Genomic DNA, 27,936 nt, shown 5'->3' on the forward strand with positions numbered 1-27,936 from the left:
CCTTTTCTGATATGTGTTTTGTACCAGGGGGTCAGGTAGAACTGTGTATTACAAATAGTTGAAGCTGTCGCAACACCCTCTTTTCAATACTCTTCACTTACTCTTGGTCCCGAGGACAAATGAAAAGATGTGAGATACGTATGTATTAGTTAAAATCTCTTACTGTCCATTCCAACACAGCTTTTATGATGGCTTTCTTTCCTATGGAAACTACAGCTCTGTTTTTAAGGGGCTCTGTTAATTAAATTAATAACATGACTTTTGGGTGGCTACTGTAGTTGCTCTTTCAAGGCCCATTTCTTAGTTCCAGAGAGACCAGGACATTCACGCTGAGGTGTCCCATTGCCATTTGTGCTACTGGTACTGGTTAGTAAAGCTATGATTCAAACCTAGGCAGTCAGATTCTAGAACCTGCACTGGAAGCCGTAATGCCATCCTGCCTTTCGCCATCACTAAAGCCTAGGTCTTGCTCACCCTGAGGCCCATGCTTTTTACATTATTCTCTACTGCCTCCAGAACACAGCTAATAAGGCTGCTGTCCACACTTGTCATTATTAATTCCTGTTAGTGTGAATAGTCCTACATCATATCAGGTCAGGTTTTGCTGCCAAATAAGTTATAAAAAATTTTTAATTTGAAGAGCTTTTTGGATTCTAAAATAGCAGATAAGGGATTACAGAGCTAAACTAAATGACTCAGAAAAATGAGACACAAAGTTATGTTTTTATTAGTCTTTTTTTTTTTTTGACTTTATTTTTTTAGAGCAGTTTTAGGTTCACAGCAAAATTCAGGGAAAGGTACAGAGATTTTCTATATACCCCAGGCCCCCACAAATGCATAGCCTCCCCCATTATCAACATCCCCCGCCAGAATGGTACATTTGTTACAACTGATGAACCTACATTGAAAAGTAATCATCCAAAGTCCGTAGTTTACTTAGAGTTTACTCTTGGTGTTGTACATTCTATGAGTTTCAACAAATGTGTAATAATGTGTATCCATCATTATAGAATCATACACAGTATTTTCACTGCCCTAAAAATCCTCTGTACTGTGCTTATTCATCCCTCCTCCCCCACCCCAACCCCTGGCAACAACTGGTCCTTTAACTTTCTCCATAATTTTGCCTTTTCCAGAATGTCATGTAGTTGAATCAAATAGTACGTAGCCTTTTCAGATTGACTTCTTTCCCTTAGTAATATGCATTTATGGTCCCTCCCTGTTTTTCATGCCTTGATAGCTCATTTCTTTTTAGCACTGAATAATATTCCATTGTCTGGATGTATCAGAGTTTATTTATCCATTCACCTACCAAAGGACATCTTGGTTGCTTCCAGGTTTTGGCAATTATGAGGAAAGCTGCTGTAAACATCCAGGTTTAACATGCTATAAACAAGCAGGTTTTTGTGTGAACTTGTACTTGTTTTCAGCTTCTTTGGGTAAATACCAAGAAGCACGATGGCTGGATTATATAGTAAGAGTATGCTTAATTTTGTAAGAAACTGTCAAACTGTCTTCCAAAGTGGTTGTACCACTTTGCATTCTGACCAGCAATGAAGGAGAGTTCCTTTGCTCCACATCCTTGACGGCATTTGGTGTTGTCAGTGTTCTGGATTTTGGCCACTCTAATAGGTGTGTAGTGGTATCTCATTATTTTAATTTGTAATTCCTTGATGACATATGATGTGGAGCATCTTTTCATATATTTATTTGCTATCTGTGTATCTTCTTTGGTGAGATGTCTGCTAAGGTCTTTGGCCCATTTTTCAATCAGGTTGTTTTCTTATTGTTGGGTTTTAAGAGTTCTTTATATATTTTGGGTAGCAGTCCTTTATCAGATGTCTTTTGCAAATATTTTCTCCCAGTCTGTGGCTTGTCTTCTCATTCTCTTGATTATAGTCCTTTTAATTTTGTCAGTGGTGTGAGGAATTGTTACATGCTCTCCTAGGAATCTAAGTCTTGCCTGGGTATCAACCATTGTCTTTTTGTGCAGCCTCTTATGCATATAAGTATATGCATGTTTTATCGAGTCATGCTCAGAGTTTATGTTATTATCCAAAATACCCAAGGACCGTATAATGCCGAAAATTAGAGTGTCTCTTTAGGGATGAGATTGTATTGAACCCCTATTCCTCATCAATTTTTTAATGTTTGGTTGAAGGTTTTTTGGTGGTGGTTTTTTGTATTTTTTTTTCACTTTAATAATCAACTGAAATTTGATTGTTGAAGTACAGACCACATATAGCTCCATTTGATGGGAATCCCTTTGGTTTTCTTGATGTGCAATTAATCAGACCATTTTCTCATTTTACAGGACTGCTGACGGAGGAGGCTTGGTAGAAAAACACTATGTCTTCCTGAAGAGACTCTGTCAGGTCTTGTGTGCTCTGGGCAATCAGCTGTGTGCATTGCTGGTGAGCACTTACTTTCTGGAGAGTTTCAGGGCCATTTGAGGAGAGCATTTAGAAAGTTGTATTTGTATAAGGGGTGACACATGCCATTGATTTTAGCCTGATGAGGTATTGCCCTACAGCTTATTTCATATTATTCTATAAATTCTTTTAATAGGGTTTGAATGATATAAATTTCTTTTAACAAATCAGTTTGTTGATTTGTTAAATATCAACAGCAAACATCCACATCTGTAATTCCATAAAGTCAACGCTGCTCTTGTGAATTTTGGTACTTGTAGAACGTCAGTCTGCTAAGTGCATTACCCTTTAAAGTCGTATTAGATCATGGATTTGAATAAAGAACCCTTTTCCCAAATCTAAAGGATGTATTATTGGATCATAAAAGAAAACTTTCATCAGATTGACCTGGAAATACCTGTCTTTATGGAAAAATGTAATACTCAGTCTTACAAGCTAGAAGATAAGGCATTGGTACAGACATTTGTGTTTAATGTTATGCCGTTTTGTGGTGGCTTGCATGGTCAGGGAGGATAGAGCTTCAGACAGAAGACAGATGCCATTGAGTGGTTATTTAATAGGTTGGGTCACAGAGATGTGGATAGACCAGGTGTGAAGAAATAATATGGATTTCTTCTTCCTGTGATTTCTGAAATGAAACCTCTTTTTCATTTTACTATTTGACCACAGAATGGGTTTTAATGACGATTAGGCGATAGAGCAGCTTTCCTGTTTTTTAGCCCTTGAAATGATGCCTTTAGACTACAAGAAAGTATAAAGTCCTTTCAAAACTGAAATATCTGAGGGTTTCAGTTATCTGTCTTTGTTACTCCTCTCCTCCCACTCCCCCTAGCCCTCCATCAACATCATTGATGTAGTGTGGTCTTTTTGTCCTACAGGGCGTGGATTCTGATGTAGAAACACCAGCAAACTTTGGAAAATACCTGGAATCCTTTCTTGCTTTCACAACCCATCCAAGTCAGGTAAACTTTATGCAGGTAACTTCTCAAAAGTTTAGTTAGGTAAACCAAAATCAAGCACTGTGGCCTGAAGTCATTAGTGGCTCATGTGTAAAATGTGACTCTTAAGGCCCTAGGGAATAACTATAGTGTCATTTCGTTAAGAGAATTGTTGAGTCTTCTTTCTGAGCTAAGCATCACACCATCTAGGTCAGTAGCTTTTGCCCTCAGGTAATGTTCTGATAATGCTGAGGCAGATATCAGTTATGTCCCAGGTGATTTTCCACTAAAGATATTTTAAATAGAAAAGTCTGATTAATTGTGTTATTATAAAAGTAACTTCATCCAATTCAATATTTTCCTTGTAATATCACGCTGAGATTCCCACATCCTTTCTTGCATAAAGGAGAAAGTAGTGGAGTTCAGCTCACATTCCAGGAATTGCACCTGGTCCACAGCCTGTCTTACTAATGTGTGGTCCATAATGAGCAGTCATTACTGTTACACTACAGTATGGACAGTTCAGAGTATTATAGAGATTTACTTCCATGAAGAAATATAGTTGATAATTGCTGGGCTAAGTAATAATCCTGGTTAAGATAAAATCCAAATCCTTAAACTGAAATTTTTCTCTGTTTTTCCCTTTAGTTTCTACGCTCTTCAACTCAAATGACTTGGGGAGCCCTCTTCCGGCATGAGATCCTATCCCGTGACCCTTTGCTATTAGCAATAATACCAAAATATCTTCGTGCTTCTATGACTAACTTGGTCAAGGTTTGTTGTGGGAATCTAAACACGTGGCATGTAGATGAATACACATAATAAGGCTTAGACTGGCATCATTGACAGCGCTGTCTTGGTCACTAAGATCCTTTCTTTGGGCATATTATTCTCTTATTCCTCAAGAAGAAAGCAGTCCATAATGATTATCATATCTACTCTCTCATATTTTGGAGCACTCATTTACCAAGTATTGGTGGTGCTAGGGAGAAAGAAGGGATAGGACAAGAACAGTGACCATGACCATACAATGTGATAGTTACTTTTCAGAGGTTAAAAGCAGAAAGGAGGGTGGAGTCAAGAGGATTCCAAGAGGAAATAATATCTGATTGTTTCTGAAGGTCAAGTGAGAGTCAGGAAGGTGAATGAGAAGGGAGGGAGAGTGGAAGCAGGTTGCTCACTACCTCAGTAGAGAGGTGCTTATAAATTCCCTGAGATCTGCTAAGGGCTCTTGGAGCCCACAGATGCTTAATCTTAATTTGTAAAATCAGAGAATGGGAGCCAGCCCTGATGGCCTAGTGGTTAAAGTTCGACACACTCTGCTTCGGCGGCCTGGGTTTGGTTCCCGGGTGTGGAACCACACCACTCGTCTGTCAGTAGACATGCTGTGGCAGCAGCTCACATAGAAGAGCTGGAAGGACTTACAACTAGAATATACAGCTATGTACTGGGGCTTTGGGGAGGGGAAAAAAAAAGAGAGAGGAAGACTGGCAAGAGATGTTAGCTCAGGGCAAATCTTTCCCAGCAAAAAAAAAAAAAAAAAAAATCAGAGAATGGGACCCATTCATGGTCCTCTTATTTCCTCAAGGGATTCATCTAGCGCCTAGCACACCATGTTCTAATTCTTTACCATGGTCTTCAATACTTTGTGAATGAAACATACAAAGCTCCATGCTTATTCTCATTTAAGGAGACAAATAGTTCTCAATTCTTTTTTACTTATTGCATGCTGTATTAGCACCTTGTCTTGGGACATCTTTATACTCAAAGACCCTAAACAAATTGCAGAATTTAATTCTCCACGAGGAACCTGGAAGAGAATATCTAATAGTGTTCTCTTCTGTACTACTCTCAGGATTATTGGAACTGGGAGCAAACTGTGGACTTGGGGTAGACGAGAAGCAGTTACTTATCACAAAATATCTCATGCAAACCCTTAATTCTTAAACAAATTAAAAAGTCCTTGAGCTCCTGGAGTTTAAGACTCTTTTGGTAGGTCCATTTTCATCCCTACCCTGATTATCTTTCTCTTTCCAGATGGGCTTTCCTTCTAAAACAGACAGCCCTAGCTGTGAATACTCTCGATTTGATTTTGATAGTGATGAGGACTTCAACGCTTTCTTCAACTGTAAGTGCTATTGGCCTGAAATTTCTCCTAACAGTCTCAGAATGACATCTAGTGTTATGAATCATGGTGCATGATCTTTGGGGTTCTATATTAAAGAGCCCCAAATCTACAGCAGCCTGTTTAATCTCTAGTTTCACATTGCAGAGGTGCTGGATCATACTCATTCATTCCAGGCGTAGTGTTCTCTCTTACACACACACACAGACACACAACCACACACATACTGCTTTAGACATTGATGTTTTGTTTTGTTTTGTTTTGTTTTATAATTTTATTATTTTTTTTCCCCCAAAGCCCCAGTAGATAGCTGTATGTCATAGCTGCACATCCTTCTAGTTGCTGTATGTGGGACGCGGCCTCAGCATGGCCGGAGAAGCGGTGCCTCGGTGCGCGCCTGGGATCCGAACCCGGGCCGCCAGCAGCGGAGCGCGCACACTTAACCGCCAAGCCACGGGGCTGGCTCTGGACACTGATGTTTAAAGACAGTAACTAGGGGCCAGCCGGTGGCGTAGCACGTACACACACACACACACACACACACACACACACTGCTTTGGACATTGATGTTTAAAGACAGTAACTAGGGGTCAGCCAGTGGCGTAGCGGTTAAGTTCGTGCCCTCCGTTTCGTCGCCTGGGGTTCGCAGGTTCGGATCCTGGGCACGGACCTATGCATCACTGATCAAGCCATGCTGAGGCGGCATCCCACGTAGAGCAACTAGAAGGATGTACAACTATCTCCTGGGGCTTTGGGGAGAAAAAAGGAAAAAAGGAGGAAGATTGGCAACAGATGTTAGCTCAGGGCCAATCTTCCTCAAAAAAAAAATTTTTTAAAAACCAGTAACCATACAAAAGGCACTCTTGGATTTTTTTTTTTTTTTTACTTAGGATTAAATACCATCTTACCTTGTGGGTCTTTCTTCTAAAAAAGAGAATAAAAACCAATATATATCCTAATTCTGTGCTGGGTTTTCTGTAGCCTGGTTTTTCTTTTAATAACAGCTTTATTGCAATATAATTCATTTACCATACAATTTGCCCATTTATAGTATACAATTCAATGACTTTCATATTTTCAGAGTTATGCAGCCATCACCACAATCAATTTTAGGACATTTTCGTGACCCCAAGAAACTCTGTACTTATCAGCAGTTATCCCCAAACCTCATCCCTCCCAGGCCTGGGCAACCACTAATTCACTTTCTATTTCTGTATTTCGCCTGTTCTGAACATTTCATATAAATGGAATCATACAATTTGTGGTCTTTTGTAACTGCCTTCTTTCACTGAGTAGAATTTTTAAAATTCATTCATGTTGTAGCATATATCAGTACTTCATTTCTTTTTATTGTCAATAATATTTCATTTTATGAATATGCCACATTTTATTCATCCATTCATAAGTTGAGGGCTATTTGAGTTGTTTCCACCTCTTGGCCATTAAGAATAATGCTGATAACTTTTTGTGTACAAGTTTTTGAGTGGACATCTGTTTTTATTTCTTTTGGGTATAGGCCTGGGAAGGGAATTACTGGATCATGTGGTAATTCCATGTTTAATGTTTTGAGGGACTGCCAGACTGTTTTCCACAGCAGCTGTATCATTTTACATCTGTACCAACCTGATTTCCTTTCAATAGAAATGAGAAACCACTTTTTGGGGGGGAGGACATTGGCCCTGAGCTAACATCTGTTGCCAATCCTCCTCGTTTTGCTTGAGGAAGATTGTCGCTGAGCTAACATCTGTACCACTCTTCCTCTACTTTATCTATGGGTTGTCGCCACAGCATGGCTTGATGAGCAGTGCATAGGTCTGTGCCTGGGAACTGAACCCAGGAACCCCGGGCCGCCGAAGCGGAATGCACGAACTTAACCACTACGCTGCTGGGCGACCACTTTTAGTTTACTGCTTATAGAATCTAGCTGGTAGCACAGTTTCCAGAGATTATTTTTGAAAATGTCTGGATTTGTTAACAAAGCTTTATGGAACATTTGTTATATTCATAGCACAAGTCTGCAAAACAGAGTCTCTTTGACCATTTTCCCCCTGGGATGGATAAATGAATGAACATTAACTAAGTACCTACTATGTGCCAGTTATTGATTCCTGTCTTTCTCTTGGCAGCCTCCCGGGCCCAGCAAGGAGAAGTAATGAGGTTAGCATGTCGTTTGGATCCCAAGACTAGCTTCCAGATGTCTGGAGAGTGGCTAAAGTATCAGCTCTCAACTTCTGTGGATACTGGCTCCATTAACTGTAAGGGTTTTTTTTTATTTCGGAACATTAGTGAAATACTGTATCAAAACTATACATAGGAAATAACCTCTCTGAGCCACACTTCAGAATAATATGTTAATAGTGTTCAAAAATAGCTTTGCTCACTGTCCAGTTTCATCCTAGGGAGTGAGCCTTTTCATTTATACGCCCAGACAGAGAAAGCAGAAAACACCAAATTTTTAATCTGTTTAAATTAGGGTAAACCCACATCCCTATCAGTTTTGCCTTCATTTTTCTTTTCGAACAGAATCAACCAGTTGTTTGTTGTTGATTTTATTACTTCAGTTCAGGCACCATCTTAACAAATGGCATGATTTAAATTTTTAAAGCTTTTTGACCAAGTTCTTGCGTAGCACCACTCCTAAACTCAGAAAGAATGTCTTGTTAGTGAGGCATAACAGCAGTACAGGGACTTCCCATATCACTCAGCCACCTCAAAGCCTTTGGGAAATGCCACTTTATTTAAAATCAACGGTAACCCCCCTCTACCCAAATGCATAAGCCAGGTAGCTTCTCTGTACTCCATATCTTCTGTCTATCATCTTATTAATGCATGCTGTGGGTGACAGGACTAATAAAGCAGGAGAGGGTGTAAGTCACTGCTTTAGAAAAGTTCCATATTAATGGTCAGTTACTAAGTACACTAGTTACTTGACATTGATGGGATTTAACCTTCAGTTTTGCATATTCACAATTGACCATTGAAGATCCCCAGCATCTAGTAACTGAATGTTTGTGGAGGCCCAAATATGCTGCACCAAGATGAAGCTAGTAAACAAGAATACTTTATGGAAGCTAGAGAAGTAATTTCTAAATCTTTTTGCCTGTGCCTCGCTATTTGAGTGATGTACTTTGATGATACTTGTGACCTTGGAGGGTGGCACAGTTCTGTAGACATTGCTCTTGCCATTGTCGTGAGGCTGCTAGATGTGAAGCAGCATTTTGTATCTTATATCAGTTCTTTGTTGGAAGGATTCTTTATGGTCTCAAATATCTTAATTATGTATATTCCCATAGACAGATTATAAAGGAGGGGGATGGGAGAAATTAATTTTTATGCCTCTAATTGGCCAGGCCTTGTTTTTGATGTTTACATGTAAATCTCATTCAGTACTCAAAATGGTTTTACAGACAAGGCTCATAGAGTGAATTCAGGCAGCTCATCATTAGAGGTGGTGGCAGGATAGGGACCCGTCTCTGCTTTTTGTTCTTTTCTTTTCCCAGGCTGAGAGGGGTTAGATTGCCCTGTTACTTCAACCGTGAAATGACCAAGTGATCTCTAAGGCCCCACTGTCTCTCTGTGTCTTCTGTGATCCTACAGTGTTGATAAGTGTGTGTGTGTGTGTTTTAAAACCCTGTTCTCCCACAGCTGGAACTGGAGAAGGCACCCTCTGCTCCATCTTCTCACCTTCATTCGTGCAGTGGGAAGCCATGACTTTTTTTTTGGAGAGTGTAATCAACCAGATGTTTCGAACACTAGATAAAGAAGTAAGTAACTGTTTCCCATGCTGACTGCATAATGATTTTGATCTTTTGAAAACTGGCAGAGGGAGAGGAAAATCTGTGGATGTGCATCTTACAGAAGAGGAAACTGAGATTCAGAGAGGTTAAATAATATACTCAAGTTCAAATACCTAGTAAATAGCAGAGCTGGGACCGAAACTCAGGTCTCCCTGTCTCTAAGCCCCTACATTGTTTAGTATTCGTTTTAAGGGGATAGTAAGACAAGCCTGATAGTACAGTGAGCCACAGGTAGGATAACTGTTGCAGTAAGGACAGTGATGGAAACACTGAATTGGAAAATCTTAAGAGATATTTCCCATTAAGCATCCTTTTCAGTTTGTGGCAAATAGACCAGAATATTCATGTTGGCTGATCAGTGACCCTCTTCCCTGAATAATCTGAATAAATAGTACTTGTTTTTCTATACTTCATGGCACCTCTCACCCTTCTCTTATAACGTTACATTAGATGCAGCTATAATTAATTGGATAACGGTACATACTATATTAACTACATTAATTAGATTAAAATAATTGGATCGCTCAGTTTGGGATACTTATGCCTTAGTATATTCTAGGTTAGTTGTAGAAAGAATCTTTCTAAGTCCCTTGAAGGTAAGTGAGTTATAGTGCTTTTTCTTACAAGTGGTATATTAACACATTAGATCTCAGGATCGTTAACTTCATCTGCTTTTATTTTGATTCATTTCAGTTTGAAATGATGGCATCCTGAGTTTATTCCAAAATCTAGATGGGAAACCCTACTTGGATCCGGCATTTTTTACTAAGTTAGCCTTTTTTCAGATTTAGATGGAACTTATCTAATAGAGTAAGTGTGGCAAATCAAGAAAGCCCTTTCTTAAATCAAGGGAAGTGGTCCTGTTGTTTCCTTTCCTGGCATTTTTTAAGTTAGACACCTTCAAGGGATCCACATATGTGGGTATAATCCTGCTTGAAGGCAAGAGAATGAAATGGTCAGGGTTAGTCAAGTACATGTCTTTAGATGTGTGAAAGGACTGGCAGTATTAGGAGGTGAGTGGTGCCTAGTTGTTTGTAGGCTGGATTTTATATTAAGACCTTGAATATGATAATATTTGCTCATAATACCAAATACTAATTGGTCAAAAGATACAAAAAATAGTTTGGAATGTATATAGGAGAAAGATGTGGGCTGGGGACAAAGCATAGGTGACAATTAGAAATTTGGTAGGAGTCAGAACAAGTGGTGGGGAGAAAAACAAATAGAACTGAATTATTTTTTTCCTCAGGAGAATCCCAGATGGTAGTATTTAGGCTTGTTAATGACTTAAAGTAAACCTCTGACTCTAAAACCTTTTTTTCTTCACCAAAATGAAATGAGTCAGAATGAAGCATTCCTAATCAGGACAGGTGAGTGTTTGGTGAATATATATACATGTGATGAAATTATTCACCTACTTGTTAATGAAGCTGTAACACATTATATGTCCCAGGAGTGTGCAAGCGACAGATCTCAGCCTGTTACATTCCCACTTGCTGCTGTCAGTTTCTGACTCTGCAGAGTACTACCTAGCCCAGTGGTTTTGCAGACTGCTTTGTTTCTGCCCTCAATCCCCACCCTCACCCCAGGGTCAGTCAGAGCAGCTCAGCTTTTATCATGTGAAAGAGTTTGACCAAGAGGTTCTTTGGCTAAAAAGGTGGCAAAGCTCCTCACCTGGTGCATAGTGGCATTAGCTGAGCTGGTCTTTCCAGTAGTGTGCATCTGAGAACATTGGGTAGAGCCTTGCTTCAGCAGCTTTAGCAATGGATTAATGTAGGGAGCAGCTTTGGAGAAAAAAGGATCATATGTTGAAGATGAGGATTGATTTGCCTCAGAGAGTAAAATATAAAGCTACAGTATTTTAAAGCAGTGTGGTACTGGCATTAGACATCGCTCATTGAAACAAAATAGCCAGAAACAACCTGGAGCATATATATGCATCCCAAAGAAATCAAGAAAGATTGGGTCATTTAATAAATAGCATTAGGGAAAATTAACTGTTTGGAGAAAGGTCCCTAAGTTGAAAAATAATGAAAGTAATCACAAAAAAATTAATGGCTGTACATATTTTTTTTAACTTATAAAATAAACTTTAAAAGGCAAACTTTGAACAGTATTTGCAATAAATATGAATGGGATTGATATCCATATTATAGAAAGCTTGTGTCTGTTAAACATTGCTTATAGAGTACAAAGGATATTACAACTTTGGAGAATAATTTGGCACTATCCAGGTGAAGATGCATAGCCTTACAATCCTAAGTCTGTGCTCTGAAGAAACCCTGGTACCAAACCACCAGTATTCATAGAAGCCTTGTATGTTAAGCCAAGAAAAAAAACTTTATATCCACCAATAGATTGTATAGAATAGATTGTGATATATTTATAGAGCAGTGAAAATGAACTAGGGTTATACTGTGAATAACAATGATTCTCAAATATAATGTTGACCCAAAACAGCAAGCTACAAAAGTAAACACACAACACTGTGTAATTAGGAATATGTACATTTGTGGCAATAGTATACAGAAATGAAGGAATCTGTGAACACCAAATTCGGGATAGTGGCCACCTCTAGGGCTGAAAAGGAGGGTATGGGCACAGAGCAACCACTGTATCAGTAACATTGTACCTCTCAAAGTGGTCGTATGGAGGGTCATAAAGTATTGCTTATACCTTTTTAAATGCCTGGAATGTTTCACAATAAGATTTTTTTATAAATTGATAAGAAAAATACTAGAACTCAATGGAGAAATGGACAAAAGATGTGATCAGATAACATATGGGGAGAAACTAAAGTGGTTAATAAATATGAAAAAAATTCGACCTCATTAATAAAGACATGCAAATTTAAATAAACTCATCTTTTTTTACTTACTAAATAAGCAAAGGGTTTAGGGAATAAACTCACTGCTGCTGAGAACATGATAAGAATGGATGGTTGGAGAATCAATTGACACAGCCCGTAAAGAAGAAAGGCAACAATCTTTTGACCCAGTAATTACAGCCATCCCCAAAAGTCTGTTATTCAAATGAAATAATTGAAAATGTAGCCAAACATATTTTTGCAAGTGTGTATATTAGCATTATTTACAATAGTGAAGAACTGGAAACATTTTCAATTTCTAGTAGTAGGAAAAGCTGCGACCCTAAGATGGCACGTGGTGGCATCATTTATGAAAATTTTTAATAACATGAGGGTAATGGTTAGAATTTTAAAGGTTAAAAAGCAGTAGTATATAAAACCATATGTGGCAACCTACTATGTATTTATAAACTAGAGTCTAAAGGAAATTTAGCAAAAGTGGTCATCAGCCGTGTCAACCTCCTTTTCATGTCTGTATTACAGGAAATTCCTGTTAATGATGGAATAGAGCTATTGCAAATGGTCCTGAACTTTGACACCAAGGATCCCCTTATCCTGTCCTGTGTCCTCACTAATGTCTCAGCACTCTTTCCATTTGTCACCTACAGACCAGAGTTCCTGCCCCAGGTCTTCTCCAAGGTAAACTCCATCTCCTTTGTAAACTTTATTTTGGCATTTTTAAGCTAATTATTTTTTGTAACTGTTTTTGAAAGTGTGAGACAAGTAGTAAACAGACAGTGATTTATTTGTTTATCAAATACTTACTCAGTACTTAACTGTGGATCAGGCACCACGCTAGTAGAAAAGCCTCACCCTTTAGGAGCACTCTCTTTGGGAAGAAAGTGACATAAACCAATACCGTACCTACATGGCATTGCAATTTATAGACATATACACTGAGAAATGGAAAACATACCTAAAGAAGGGTATCAGAGCTTGCTGGCGGATTACTGAGGGGGAATTTGTGCAAGGAAAGTCAGTGTAGACAGTTTTCGGGCTTCCAGTTTAGGTGACTAGGTGAGTCATAGAGCACCTCCTGAGTGAGAATACTGGATTCCATAGCAGTAAGGAAGAGAAGGGAGTGAGTTGTGTTTTGGAATACTGTGTTTGAAGTATATGTACAACATGTAGGTGGCGACACGTCACAGTAAATTGGCTATTGGAGGTTAAAGATTTAGACTCTAGAAAACAATGAGATAAATTAAGGCAGCATCATCATAGAAGTACCAAGAGTAGAGGTGAAGCCCTAGGAAAGAAGATATGTATCCAGAGTTAGACATGTAGCTCAAGCAGGGAACCCTGGGGCTCACCATCACTGGGGGAGGAGGGCAAAAAAGGAGAAGTAGCTGCCAAAGAAGAAAAAAGAGAGAGCCAGAGAAATGGAGAACATGTTGTGTCACAAAGGCCATAGAACTTCAAAAAGGTGGACTCATTTGTCGCAACAGAAATTCTCTAAGAATTGGAAAATGTCCACTGGGTTCTCGATTGGATCTGTGTTAGAGTGTTGTTCCATCACAGTGACTAGAGCAGCAGTCATAGTGCATTGAGTCAAAGAGGAAATGGGAAGTTACGAAACGGAATCAGGGAGGGTAGTTCACTCAACTCTTAAAACGTGGAGAAGGGAGAGTGCTTGGTAGATGGCATGAATTGTTCTGGGATTCTGTGAACTTTATCTTTGTAAAATGTTTGATGGTAAAATTGTGATCTCAAGCCTCTTGTCGTTATCTGAGAAAATGCACATCTAAAACTTTGTAACACCAGTTGAAAGCCCTTTTGTTACCATGTTGTTTACACTTTTGGGATATTTTTGGAAACTCTATGATAACTGCTATTTAAAATACTTTATGCATTTGGTACTGATGAGTAACCTTTTCTTCCTTTCCCTTAGCTATTTTCATCTGTCACTTTTGAAACAGTTGAAGAAAGTAAGGTAAGACCATGAATTCAACAAATTCTAACTTCTTGAGAGCAAAAGTATGAATCCCTAATACTTTGTCTAGATTTTTTCATAAGTAGAAGGGGTAGTGAAGGCAGGCGACTGTCAGAAGATAGAGTGTTTGTACTAGACATACTCTAGGGCAGACAGTCAGCATGTGGACTCATAGTGACTGTAAATGTCACTCCATTGTACTCCCACAGTTGGGAAAACTGACTGTGAATTTGCCTCTGAAGGAGATATTTACATGATTCTATGCAGCATCTATAAATTATATTAAAAGTGGCTCCAAGCTTGTTGATTGTCTCTTCCCAGGCCCCCAGAACCCGGGCAGTGAGGAATGTGAGGAGACATGCCTGTTCCTCCATCATCAAGATGTGTCGTGACTACCCCCAGCTCGTGCTGGTAAGCCACTGGACTGGCCAAGTAGCCACTGAGACCTGTCGAGTTTGGTTACGTTTCCCTGAAAATCCAGCCCTAATTATACCTCACATAAAGGGAAAGCTAAGAGCTGGAGCTTTGCTTAGAATAAGCATTCTTGAGTTGGTGTCTTCTTCCTCTCCTACTTAATAGTGGAGTTATAAATGAAAATATATTCCCTCAAAATGAATAGTTTTCCCTGTCATTGTACACCTCTTTATTGTACTATTTGATGTTCTTAACTACTGCTGCCAAATGATGTGCCTAATCTTGAGAGAAGCCAGATGCAAACCCCAACCTTTTTTGGAAGGTTTCTGTAAGAAATTTAGCACTACTCCAGATTACAAATTAACCAGAAATTTCTTCTCTGAATGCACAGCAGCTGTTTGTCTCCCTATATATATATAGAACCAACTGATCTTTGTGAAGATACTATAAAAGCTGATGTAGAAAAAAGACAGATTGTTTTCACAGCTGTAGTATGGGAAAGTGCAGTTCCCCAAATACTCCAGACAAGAACCACCTTCTGCCTAAACTGCCTTGCTTGTTCGCAAAAGAAGACTGTTATGACTAAATTGCCAAGTGACAGTCTGATAGGCCTGACCTTCCTGGGAATGCCTTGGTCCTCTTTCCACCTTCCTTGAGCCACCTTTCCCCAAAAATCAGACCTTCACCACCTCTAAATTTTTTTTCTTTGTAATCTGCGTTTTTCTTTGTAATCTGCAGCCCAATTTCGACATGCTTTATAACCATGTGAAGCAACTCCTCTCCAATGAGCTACTCCTGACACAGATGGAGAAGTGTGCCCTCATGGAAGCCCTGGTTCTCATTAGCAACCAATTCAAGAACTACGAGCGTCAGAAGGTGTTCCTAGAGGAGCTAATGGCACCAGTGGCCAGCCTCTGGCTGTCTGAAGACATGCACAGGTGGAGGAGATGCCCTGCCCCTGCCCCTCAGTGCACTTGAGCACCCATTCTATTTCAAGACCTATGCCCAGGGCGGGATGTAAGGATACCAAGGTGTAATGCACTCTCGGTGATATCTGGAGGCCTCTGAAAGCAGTCTTGTGTTCTAATCGCCGAAAATATCACCGTGTTGTACAGAGGTGTAGGGAGTGAAGATGGATAGTATGTGTCAGGAGGCCACAGAGCGAGGTCTACTGTGATGTCTGCGTTGCAGCACCTGCACATGTAGAGAAATGAGGACAGCCACTGGGGCCACATACAGTCGGAGCCACACAGACACTCATCTGTGCCTACGTAGCATTCTCAAGCTTGTACCCTTTTTGATTCTTAAAGTGTCGATGATAACATTTAGAAGTGGGAAGAGAAGTTTGAACCTTCAAATGACAGCTGCCAATTAACATGATTAACTTCCTCTCACTGTAACAATTGCTCTTTGGGGCCCAGTAATCATAGCTTATTAGCTCCTGTGGAAGAAACCATCCCTGCTTAGAATCGTGGAGTAACTTGTCTTTCCCCTCCAACCTTTAGAGTGCTGTCAGATGTTGATGCTTTTATTGCCTATGTGGGTGCAGATCAGAAGAGCTGTGACCTGGGCCTGGAGGATCCCTGTGGCTTAAACCGTGCACGAGTGAGTAAGCCTCTCCTGGGAATGGGAGGTTGCATTGGCCACGGGTAGGAGCAGGGTGTTATCATTTGTCAAGTTTCTTATAGATTTCTGTTTTTCCTATATGAGTGAGAAATCTGGGGGTCTCCACTCCCTAAGCTTCTCCTTTCTTTTCTTCTTTAGTCTTGAATTCTTAAGTTAGTTCCCACAGCAGAGCAGACAGTCTTTTCTATGAAATCATTAATTTGGTTTTAAGGATCTCTGAATAGCTCTGGAGACTGAAGGTGTAATGAGGAAGTAGGTCAGAACTTGGTCAGCAGGGTGAGTCCTCCCTGCCATTGCTCTCTGGCATGTAAAGTTCTAAATGATGGCTTAACTTGCAAACCTGAAATTTTTCAGTTTTTTGTTATTCAAATAAGCACTGTTTCTGGCTCCATTACGGCAAAAGTTATATTAGGTTGGTTGAGAGTACCATGAGTGAGGATTAGGGCAAAAGCCATCAAGGCCTGAGCTGGAGGGTACAGGGTCAACTCCAAAACAGGATGGAATGTTGGGAGTCTAAACACTTTGTTTTGAACCATGTCCAAGCCACCTTCTAATTGGGGTCCTGCGAGGGGATCACTGCAGACTCTGGAAGGACATCCTCATGAAAGGGAAGGTTCTAGATCCTACCACTCATCCTGCAGATGGCAATGAAAGAACCTCTCTTGGATGTGACCTTAAAGGAAGGGACAGGGATGGGGGCGGGGCTCTTTTCCTTCTCTCTGGCCTCTGTATCACTTTTGCCATAACCTTGCATAGATCTAATAGCACTTTTGTCTTTTCTTCCCCTTTTATGCTTACCTTTCATTTTTATGTTTTTTAAAAGATGAGCTTTTGTGTGTACAGCATTCTGGGTGTTGTGAAACGAACTTGCTGGCCCACCGACCTAGAAGAGGCCAAAGCTGGAGGATTCGTGGTGGGTTATATGCCCACTGGAAATCCAGTCTTCCGTAACCCCTGCACAGAACAGATTCTGAAACTTCTTGACAATTTGCTTGCCCTTATAAGGTGAGTCAGAATAATGGTTCTTCTCTGTTGTTTTTTTATTTTTTTACCTTAAGAATCTCAAAAGTTGAATCTGTTTATATTTCTTCAGATCATGGTAGTGATAAATGAGGGATTAGGTCCTCTTTCTTTCTGGAGGGGGTCTCTTTTTAAAAATAATATTAGCTCTCACTTGCACAAGTCTTGCATTCCAAGTGAACACATGGGGCTGATCTCAAAATGCCTTTTCTCATTTCGAGCCTCTTCTGTGTTCTTCTCCTGCTTCTTTATACTTCATCCCTATTTTTTATTTTAAGCTTTATTTGGTGTAAATTTTTGCCACTAAAAGACTTATTTATTGGGAGCAGGACATTTGCTTTCTGTAGTGGTGTTTCTCTGGGTGGTATTCAAATGCACTAATCTGAATTTATCCGTAATGACTCTGACCTCAAATGGACCAAACATCCAGTGGCTAAATATGCCAAAGGAAGGCATGCTGCATGTTCCCTCACTTTCCTAGGTCTTTACCTCTGAGGAGCTGAGTCCTCAGACCAGCAGCGTCAGCAGTCTCTTGAGAGCTTGTTTGAAATCAGAATCGGGGCCCCACCTCAGACATATTAAGACAGAATCTGCATTTTAGTGAGATCCCCAGCTGGTTTGTGTGCACATTAAAAGTTCAAAATCACTGTTATAAATCACAAGTGGAAGTAGGCCAAGTCCAGGCTTGTTGATTCCTTGATGTGTGTTTGATGATTCAGGGATGTTCTCTGCAGAGAAAGGTAGGCTTTGGATAGAATTCACTTCTTACTGGCCAAAGCAAAACTGGATCGCTTTTTATATCTCATAGTATTTCTGAGTTACAGGTTAGAACTCTGTTCCAATGCTTTTTGGCTTCTTATCCAGGGTGTAAGAGTGAAGTCTCAACTGGGCAAACCAAATTACTCATGTCTCGGGGATGTTCTGCTGGCACCAGACACTTTAGATCATAAGCTTAAGAATCAAAGGTTTTAAGTTAATGTTGACCTAATTGGAGGACTGGAGTGTGTGAAAGAGTTGTTCACACACTCCAGTTGTAGATGTGTCTGTGGAAGTAGGCAATATTGTGTTCTGGTTTCAAAAGGAGGAAAGGGGCCGGCCCAGTGGCGTAGCGGTTAAGCTCGTGCGCTCTGCTTCTGGCAGCCCAGGGTTTCCAGGTTCGGATCCAAGGCGCAGACCTATGTACCACTCATCAAATCACGCTGTGGCAGGCATCCCACATAAAGTAGAGGAAGATGGGCATGGATGTTACCCAGGGCCAATCTTCCTCAGCAAAGAAAAAAAAAAGGAGGATTGGCAACAGGTGTTAGCTCAGGGCTAATCTTCCTCACAAGAAAAAAAAGGAGGAAAGAGATTTCAGTGAAGAAGTATGGCATGCATGTTGAAAGGGTAATAAAATATTTAGTCAAGGAAAGATTTGTTTCCATATTGATGTTTTTACAACCAAAAGGTTCTTTTGTAGCTTAGAGAAATATGAAAGTGATGAAGTCAGATTGCAACAGATTCACTGAGCGGCCTTTTTAGGCCTGTGGCCAGAGTCCATGTGATGAGAACTCAGACCTGGAAACAAGGTTCATGCCTGGCTCAGCGAGGAGGCCACAAGAACAGTATGGTTGTTACCTTGATATTTTTCTAAGAGTTCAGTGCTTTTGGAACATCCCAAAGTCAATCAAAAGGTATTTTGAAAAATGTTGACTGTAGTTATGGAGCAGTTAGATTCCTTGAGTACTATGCAGCTGGAGCTATCAGAATTTTGTCTTGTTTTTGTAGTAAATTTTATCTTGAAGCATAATGTAAGGGCACAAATATATATAAGAAAAGGACACGAATTATGAGTGCTTGCAGATGCATTTTCACAAAGTGGACACATCCGTATAACCAGCACCCACATTAAAAAACAACCTCACCCAACACCTCTTTTCAGTCAGTACCTGCCCCTCAAGGCTGACCACTACTCTGACTTTTAGCATTTTCTCTGGTTTTTGGAGCTTTAATAAATGGAGTCAAAAGCATGTCCTCCTTCGTGTCTGGCTTCTCTTGCTCAATATTGTTTGTGAGAGTCATCTGTGTTATTATTGCATATAGTTGTGGTTTGTTCATTCTCATTGCTTATATGGTATTTCATTGTGTGAACATACTGCAACTTATTTATCCATTTAGCGTTGATGGACTTTTGGGTAGTTTCCAGCATTTTATTATTACAAATAGTGCTGCTGTTAATGTTCTTGTGAATGTCTTTTGGTGTATACACAATTTCTGTTGGGTAGGAGTAGAATCCTACATGTAGGAGTAGAATTCTTGGTTTATAAGGTATGTGCATTTTCAGTTGTCGTAGATAGAACCAAATAGTTTTCTAAAGTGGTGTACTAATTTACATTCCCACCAATTATGTATTGGAGCTGTGAGTTTTAACTCTTATAGATTGTCTGATAAGCAAAGAAAGTGTCAGAGCTGCACTGTTCAATATGGTAGCCACTAGCCACACGTGGCTGGGTATTGAGCCAGCCAAGTGATGTAATGTGGCTAGTCTGAATTGACATAAGCTGTAAGTGTAAAATACACATCACATTTCGAAAACTTAGTACAAAAAAGAATGCAAAATATTAATAATTTTTTATATTGATAACATGTTGAAATGAATTTTTGATGCATTGGGTTACATAAAATATAATTAATTTAATCTGTTTCTTTTCACTTTTTGAGTTTGGCTGACTAGAAAATTTTAAATGGCTTATGTGGCTTACATTGTATTTCTATTGGACAGTGTTGTTCCTAGTGGGTTGGATGGAGGACAGATGTGGGGAGCAGAATTCTCTGGTTCTCGAAAGGTACATTCTTATCGTCTGTTTAGAATGATAACAGCTTTTTGGTTAACTTAAGTTTGTTACATTGTTTCCATAAATTTTCTATATATTTTGTTGAAATCTTTATATGTGTAAAATCTTGTTTTGCATAGTGATTATACTCTTAGCTGGTGATACTAAGAATATTTCAGGTAGGTACAGATGGTACAAAACTTACAACTTTTATTATCTGATTGTCATTTTCTTTGCCAAGCAATAACTAGTTCCTCTTAACATGGAAGTACAGAGCTCTGACTTGCAAGTGTGTCAGGAAAGGTGATATTTCAGGAGCCTGAATATTACTAGGGGTTGTAGATGTCTTTGCTTGTGACCACCTGACCTGGAGTCAGAGGTATTGGAGCAGTATGTAGTCTGAGTCCTCCTGTCACTGCTTGTGAGTTAGAGGTGCACCCACCATGGTGCCATCTCCTTGAGGAGGAGAGGAGACTATAAAGAATACAAGATTCTGTTGTAGCATCAGGAATATTTGACATAATGATGCTTTAACCCTTCTGTTTTTTTAATTATATCTTGAGGTCACAATCACACTTAATTAAAGAATACAAAACAGATAGCTCGTCTGCTCCCTGTCAAACTTAAGACTATGAATTTCTGGGCCAGCCCCATGGCTTGGTGGTTAAGTGCGTGCGCTTCCGCTGCTGGCGGCCCGGGTTCAGATCCCGGACGCGGACTGATGCACCGCTTCTCAGGCCATGCTGAGGCCGTGTCCCACGTACAGCAACTAGAAGGATGTGCAGCTATGACATACAACTATCTGCTGGGGCTTTAGAGGGGGAAAAAAAAAGACTATGAATTTCTTCTAAGGAAGAACTGATTTTATCAGAAATCATTTTGTGGTGTTAGACATCTTCCCAGACAATCAAGAAAAACTTAATTCAGAAACTAAAAAGATGGCAAATTGTAGCTTTTAAAAGTAAATGGCACTTCTTACCAGTCTTTGGGCTCCACACAGCAGGAGGTAAAGGCTAAGGCAGAGTTGTGGGCAGCCTCACAGAATACGAGCACACTGAATCCAACAGCACGTTAAAATGATTATACACCATGACCAGTAGGATTTATCCCAGAGATGTCAGAATGGTTCAACATATGAAAGTAAATCAGTGTAGTACACCATATTAAGAGAACAAAGGAAAAAACCCACACGATCATCTTAACTGACACAGAAAAAGCATTTGACAAAATCCAACACCCTTTCATGGTAAAAACAATGAGCAAACTAGGACTACAAAGGAATTTCCTCAACATGAAAAATTATTTTTATGAAAAATCCATGGCTTACTTCATACTCAATGGTGGAAGATGCAAAGCTTTCCCCCTACCAATAGGAACAAGACAAGGATGCCCACTTTCACCACTGCTATTCAACATTGGGTACTGGAAGTCCAAGATAGAGCAATCAGGCAAGAAAAAGAAATAAAGGCATCCAAATTGGCAAAGAAGTAAAACTATCTCTATTCACAAATGACAGAAAATCCCCAAAAAAACACAAAAAAATTACTACTGCTAATAAAACAAATTCAGCAAAGTTACAGGATACAAGATCAACAGACAGAAATCAGTTGTGTTTCTATACACCAGCAATGAATGATTCCAAAAGAAAATTAAGAAAATAATTCCATTTATAATAGCATTCAAAAGAATAAAGTACTTAGGAATAAATATAACCAAGGATGTGAAAGACTTACACACTGAAAACTATAAAACATTCCTGAAGTTAAAGACAACCTAAATAAATAGAAAGCCATCCTATATTCATGAATTGAAAGATTTAATTTTGTTAAGATGGCATACTACCCAAAGCACTCTAGAGATTGAATGCAATCCGTATTGAAATTCCAGTGACCTTTTTCGCGGAAGTGGAAAAGCTGATCCTTCGATTCATACGGAATTGCAAGAGGCCTCCAAAAGCCAAAACTATCTTGAAAAAGAATAACGTTGGGGGATGCAAACTTCTCAGTTTCAAAACTTACTACAAAGCTACAGTAATCAAAATAGTTTGGTACTGGCATAAGGATAGACTTATAGAAAAAGACCACCCATTCAGGGCCAGCCCCATGGCTTAGCGGTGAAGTGTGCGTGCTCCGGTACTGGCGGCCCGGGTTCGCATCCCGGGCGCATACCGACGCACCGCTTCTCCGGCCATGCTGAGGCCACGTCCCACATACAGCAACTAGAAGGATGTGCAGCTATGACATACAACTATCTACTGGGGCTTTGGGGGAAAAAAAGGAGGAGGATTGGCAATAGATGTTAGCTCAGAGCCGGTCTTCCTCAGCAAAAAGAGGGGGATTAGCATGGATGTTAGCTCAGGGCTGATCTTCCTCACAAAAAAAGAAAAAAAAAAAAGACAACCCATTCAGAACATGGGCAAAGACTTGAATAGACATTTCTCCAAAGAAAATATACAAATGGCCAACAAACCCATGAAAAGATGTTCAGCACCATTAGTCATTAGGGAAATGCAAATCAAAAACCATAATGAGGGCTGGCCCCATGGCTTAGCAGTTAAGTGCACGCACTCCGCTGCTGGCAGCCTGGGTTCGGATCCCGGGCACACACCGACACACCACTTGTCCGGCCATGCTGAGGCCGCATCCCACATACAGCAACTAGAAGGATGTGCAGCTATGACATACAACTATCTACTGGGGCTTTGGGGGAATAAAATAAATAAAATTTCAAAAAAAAAAAAAAACCATAATGAGATACCACTTCACACCCAGTAGGATGGTTATAATAGATAATAATAATAAATAAATAAACCAAAATAACAGGTGTTGGCAAGGAAGTAGAGAAATTGGAACCTTTGTACATTGCTGGTAGGAATGTAATATGGTTCAACCACTGTGGAAAACAGTTTGGCAATTCCACTCCTATGTATATACCCAAAAGAATTGCCAACAGGTACTCAAACAAATACTTGTTAACTAATGTTTTAGTAGCACTGTATCCCAATAGCCAAATGACGGAAACAACCTAAATGTCCATCAGTGGATGAATGGGTGAACAAAATATGGTATAAACATACAATGGAATATTATTCAGCCACAAAAAGAAATGAAGTACTGATACACACTGTAATGTGGATGAACTTTGAAAACATTATGCTAAGTGAAAGAAGCCAGACAGAGAAGGCCACATATTGTATAATTCCATTTATATGAAATATCTATAATAGATAAATCCATAGAGACAAAAAATAAATTTGTGGTTGCCAGAAGCTGGGGGAAGGGAGAAATGGAGATTAACTGCTACTATTTAATGGGTACAGGGGTTTTTTGGAGAAGTGATAGAAATGTTTTGATAGAACTAGATAGTGGGCCAGTGGGCTGGCCCCATGGCTTAGCGGTTAAGTGCGCGCGCTCCGCTGCTGGCGGCCCACGTTCGGATCCCGGGCGTGCACTGACGCACCACTTCTCCAGCCATGCTGAGGCCGCGTCCCACATACAGCAACTAGAAGGATGTGCAGCTATGACATACAACTATGTACTGGGGCTTTGGGGGGGGGGGGAAGAACTAGATAGTGGGTGCTTGCACAATATTGTGAATGTATTAAATACCACTGAATTGTATACTTTAAAATGGTTAATTTTATGTTACGTGAATTTTGCCTCAATAAAAAAAATTTTTAATAAAAATAAAGCTGGTTCTTTAAAAATATCAATAATAGCATTAGTAAATTTGAAAGCTTAAGAAAAAAATGATAGGGGCCAGCCTGGTGGCACAAGTGGTTAACTGCACACGCTCCACTTCAGCTGCCCAGGGTTCGCAGGTTGGGATCTCGGGTGCGCATCGACGCACTGCTTGTCAAGCCATGCTGTGGCGTCGTCCCATATAAAGTAGAGGAAGATGGGCACGAATGTTAGCCCAGGGCCAATCTTCCTCAGAAAAAAGAGGAGGATTGGCAATGGATGTTAGCTCAGGGCTGATCTTCCTCACAAAACAAAAAAGATAATTTCCAGGGAAAATGTAACTTACTATAACTAACTTAAAAAGATAGAAAACCTAGGGGCTGGCCCCGTGGTGTAGTGGTTAGGTTCGTGCACTCTGCTTCAGTGGCCCGAGGTTCGAGGGTTTGGATCCTAGACGCAGGCCTATGCATCGCTTATCAAGCCACGCTGTGGCAGGTGTCCCACATATAAAGTAGAGGAATATGGGCACAGATGTTGGCCCAGGGCCAATCTTCTTCAGCAAAAAGAGGAGGATTGGCAACAGATGTTATTAGCTCAGGGCTAATCTTCCTCACCAAAAAAAAAAAAGAGAGAGAGCATATGGCTGGCTAAATCTAAACTATTTACTGTCTGACTCCTGGACTAGAAAATTAATCTGATACTGGTTTTTTTTAGTAGAAATCCTTTATAGGTGATGATGGGTTCAACACCATGGTAAAAGTGTCTACAAAGACTATTAGGGTATGTGTGACAGATCGATGTATGACAGAAGTAATACAAGTCAGTGAGAAAAAGATAAATTATTCAATGCATGGTGTAGGGACAGTTGTCTTTCTATGGGAAGAAAAAATTGGATTCCTACCTGCCACTGTACACAAAAATAAATTTCAAATGGATTAAAACCCTGAAGGCAAAACTTCAAGGCAGTACTTATGGTATTAGAATAGTGAATTTCTTAAACAAGACACAAGAAGAACAAACCATAAGGTAGAGGTTGATAAGTTTGACTGCATTACAAGTAAAGCCCAGGAAAGCTGGCAGAGTAGGAAGCACCAGGATTCTATCTCCCCGCCTAGACAAGAAGTGCACTGGCAGAATCTGTCTGATGTGACTGTTTTGGAACTCTGGAATCTGTTGAAACCTTGCAACTTCCAGGGGAAAACTTACCAACAGTAAATTGTGGTTATTTTTGGTCAATATCAGCTCTTGAGCACAGTAGCAACTACCCATCGCCCACACCCACTACCCATCCCTTGGCAGGCAGCTGTGCACATGTTCCTAGAGCAGCTTGCACACAGCTTGCAGGAGCCACGATGGACAAAAAGGACCCTGTACTCCAAATATCGGACATCTGTGCTTTAATCACTGATTGCTGCTTCTGATCACAGAGGCACCCATTGTCGTACCTTCCCCCAGTGTTGCAAGCCTCTCCCCCTCTGACTGAAGTGACTTTCAGGAGATTTAAGGAGCCAGTGCCCTTCCTCTCCTGTTTCATTGTTTGCTTTTTCCCCTTTTGGGAGCCAGACTTTAAAGACTAGTACATTCCAAAACAACTATTTATACAGGGAAAATTAGAAAGTATCTCTGTGTGCCCAGGGAAAGGCTCAGAAAAGACCTGAGAAGACATTAAGTTTACAGCTCAGGTGGATCTTTGGCACAGAGACAGCCAATCAAAAAATCAAAAGAACAAAAAAAAATCAAAAAACAGCAAATCCTGGGGAAGGGGGAGAATATGATTTTCAGAGTTACCACATTATTAGACTCAGATATCCAGTGTTCAGCAAAAAATCACAAGTATACAAAGAAACAGGAAAGTATGACTTATTCAAAGGAAAAAAGTCGACAGAAACTATCCCTGAAGAAGACCTAATGGTAGATATACTAGACAAAGACTTTAAAATAGCTATCTTAAAGATGCTGGAAGACCTAGAGGAAGATATGAGGAAAGTCAAGAAAATGGTGTGGGGGCCGGCCCAGTGGCGCAAGTGGTTAAGTGCGCATGCTCTGCTGCGGCATCCCAGGGTTCGCCGGTTCAGATCCTGGGCAGACACTGACACACCTCTTGGCAAGCCATGCTGTGGTGGTGTCCCATATAAAATGGAGGAAGATGGGCACGGATATTAGCCCAGGGCCAGTCTTCCTCAGCAAAAAAAGAGGAGGATTGGCAGATGCTAGCACAGGGCTGATCTTCCTCACATACACACATGCAAGAAAAGAAAATGATGTGTGAACAAAATGGAAATATAAATAAAGAGATAGAAAACCTAAAAACAAACCAAACAGAAATTCTGGGGCTGAAAAGTACAATAAGTAAAATGAAAAATTCACTAAAGGGATTCAAAGACAGATTTGAGCAGGCAGAAGAAAGAATCGGCGAATGTGAAATTATCGAGGCTGAGGAACAGAAAGAAAAAAGATTGAAGTGAACAGAGCCCAAGGGATGTGTGGGACACCATCAAGTGGAGTAACATATGAATTGTTGGAGTTCCAGAAGGAGAAGAGAGAGAAAGGGGCATAGAGAATATTTGAAGAAATAATGGCTGAAAACTTACCAAACTTGATGAAAGACATAAACATTCAGGAATCTCATCAAACCCTGAGTAAGATGAACTCAAAGAGACCCACACCAAGACACATTATAATCAAACTTTCAAAAGACAGAATCTTGAAGGCAGTAAGAGACAAGTGAATCATCATATACAGGGGATCCTCAAAAAGATTTTCAGCAGATTTCTCTGAGGCCAGAAAATAGTAGGCTGATAGAGTGCTAAAAGAAAAAAATAACTGTTAACCAAGAATCCTATATCTGGCAAAACTGTCTTTCAAAAGTGAGGGAGAAATTAAGACATTCTCAGATAAATAAAAGCTGAGGGAATTCATGACCACTAGACCTGACCTGAGAGAAATGCTCATGGGGGTCCTGCAAGGTGAAATAAAAGGACACTAGACAGTACCTCAAAGCTGTATGGAGAAATAAAGATCTTAATAAAGGTAAGTACATAGATAATTATAAAACCTAGTGTTATTGTAACAATGGTTTGTAACAGTACTTTTGTTTTGTTTCTACATGATTTAAGAGACTAATACGTTTAAAGAAAAAAAACTGATAGTGTAAAAGCTAGTATTACTGTAACTTCGGCTTATAACTTCAAATCTTGTTTTCTACATAATTTAGGAAACTGATGCATTTAAAAGAATTATTAGTTTACGTTTTGGGGCACACAGTGTATAAAGTAATTTTGTGACATCAGCAACTGAAAAGGGTGGGGACAGAGCTGTAAAGGAGCGGAGTTTTTGTATGTTATTGAAGTTAAGCTGGTGAAAATTCAAATTAGACTGTTACAGCTTTAGAACGTTACGTGTAATTCCCAGGGTAACCACAAAGAAAATAGCTATAGAATATACACAAAAGGAAATGAGAAAGGAATTTGAACATTACGCTACAATAAATAAACTAGGGGCCGGCCCGGTGGCATAGAGGTTAAGTCTGCGTGCTCAGCTTCAGCCCACAGGTTTGGATCCCGGGCTCGGACTGACGCATCATTGTCAAGCCATGCTGTGGCGGTGTCCCATATAAAGTAGAGGAAGAGGGGCACAGATTCTCAGCTTCTTCCTCAGCAAAAAGAAGAGGATTGGCAACGGATGTTAGTTCAGGGCTGATCTTCCTCACAAAAAAAAATAAAATAGCATCAAAAACAAAATAAAATGCTTAGGAATTAACTTATTCAAGGAGATGAAAGACTTATACAATGAAAACTACAAAACATTGCTGAAAGAAATTAAAGACGACATAAATAAATGGAAACACATCCCATGTTCATGGATTGGAAGACTTAATATTATTAAAATGTGAATACTACATTCACGTCCAGAAGGATCTAGACGATCTAAAAATCTCAATGACGTTTCTTTCAGAAATAGAAAAACCTGTCCTAAAATTCATATGGAATCTCAAGGCACCTAGGATACCCAAAACAATCTTGAAAAAGAAAAACAAAACTGGAGGACTCACACTTTCTATTATCAAAACCTCCTGCAAAGCTACAGTAATCAAAACAGTGTGGTAATGGCATAAAGACAGACATATAGACCAATGGAATAGAAAAGCCAGAAATAAACTCTCACATATATGGTCAAATGATTTTTGAGAAAGGTGCCAAGACTATTCAATGGGGAAAAGACAGTCTTTTCAGTAAATGGTGCTGGAAAAACTGGATATCCACATGCAAAAGAATGAAGTTGGACCCTCATCTAAC

The 27,936-nt window shown here is 39.9% G+C and overlaps 1 protein-coding gene across 1 annotated transcript in view; it reads left to right on the plus strand.

Moving 5' to 3' along the window:
- The window catches only part of XPO5 (exportin 5), a 50,780-nt gene that overhangs the window by 9,365 nt on the left and 13,479 nt on the right, over positions 1–27,936 (plus strand). Inside the window, exons 9-20 of the mRNA XM_058554296.1 lie at positions 2,315–2,414; positions 3,311–3,394; positions 4,019–4,144; positions 5,408–5,498; positions 7,622–7,750; positions 9,141–9,259; positions 12,642–12,797; positions 14,047–14,088; positions 14,410–14,499; positions 15,241–15,440; positions 16,008–16,107; positions 16,952–17,133. Of these exons, the coding sequence (XP_058410279.1) occupies positions 2,315–2,414; positions 3,311–3,394; positions 4,019–4,144; positions 5,408–5,498; positions 7,622–7,750; positions 9,141–9,259; positions 12,642–12,797; positions 14,047–14,088; positions 14,410–14,499; positions 15,241–15,440; positions 16,008–16,107; positions 16,952–17,133 (1,419 nt within the window). The remainder of the gene's footprint in view (positions 1–2,314; positions 2,415–3,310; positions 3,395–4,018; positions 4,145–5,407; positions 5,499–7,621; positions 7,751–9,140; positions 9,260–12,641; positions 12,798–14,046; positions 14,089–14,409; positions 14,500–15,240; positions 15,441–16,007; positions 16,108–16,951; positions 17,134–27,936) is intronic.

Source organism: Diceros bicornis, chromosome 14 (assembly GCF_020826845.1).
Source record: "Diceros bicornis minor isolate mBicDic1 chromosome 14, mDicBic1.mat.cur, whole genome shotgun sequence".
NCBI classification, from domain to species: Eukaryota; Metazoa; Chordata; class Mammalia; order Perissodactyla; family Rhinocerotidae; genus Diceros; species Diceros bicornis.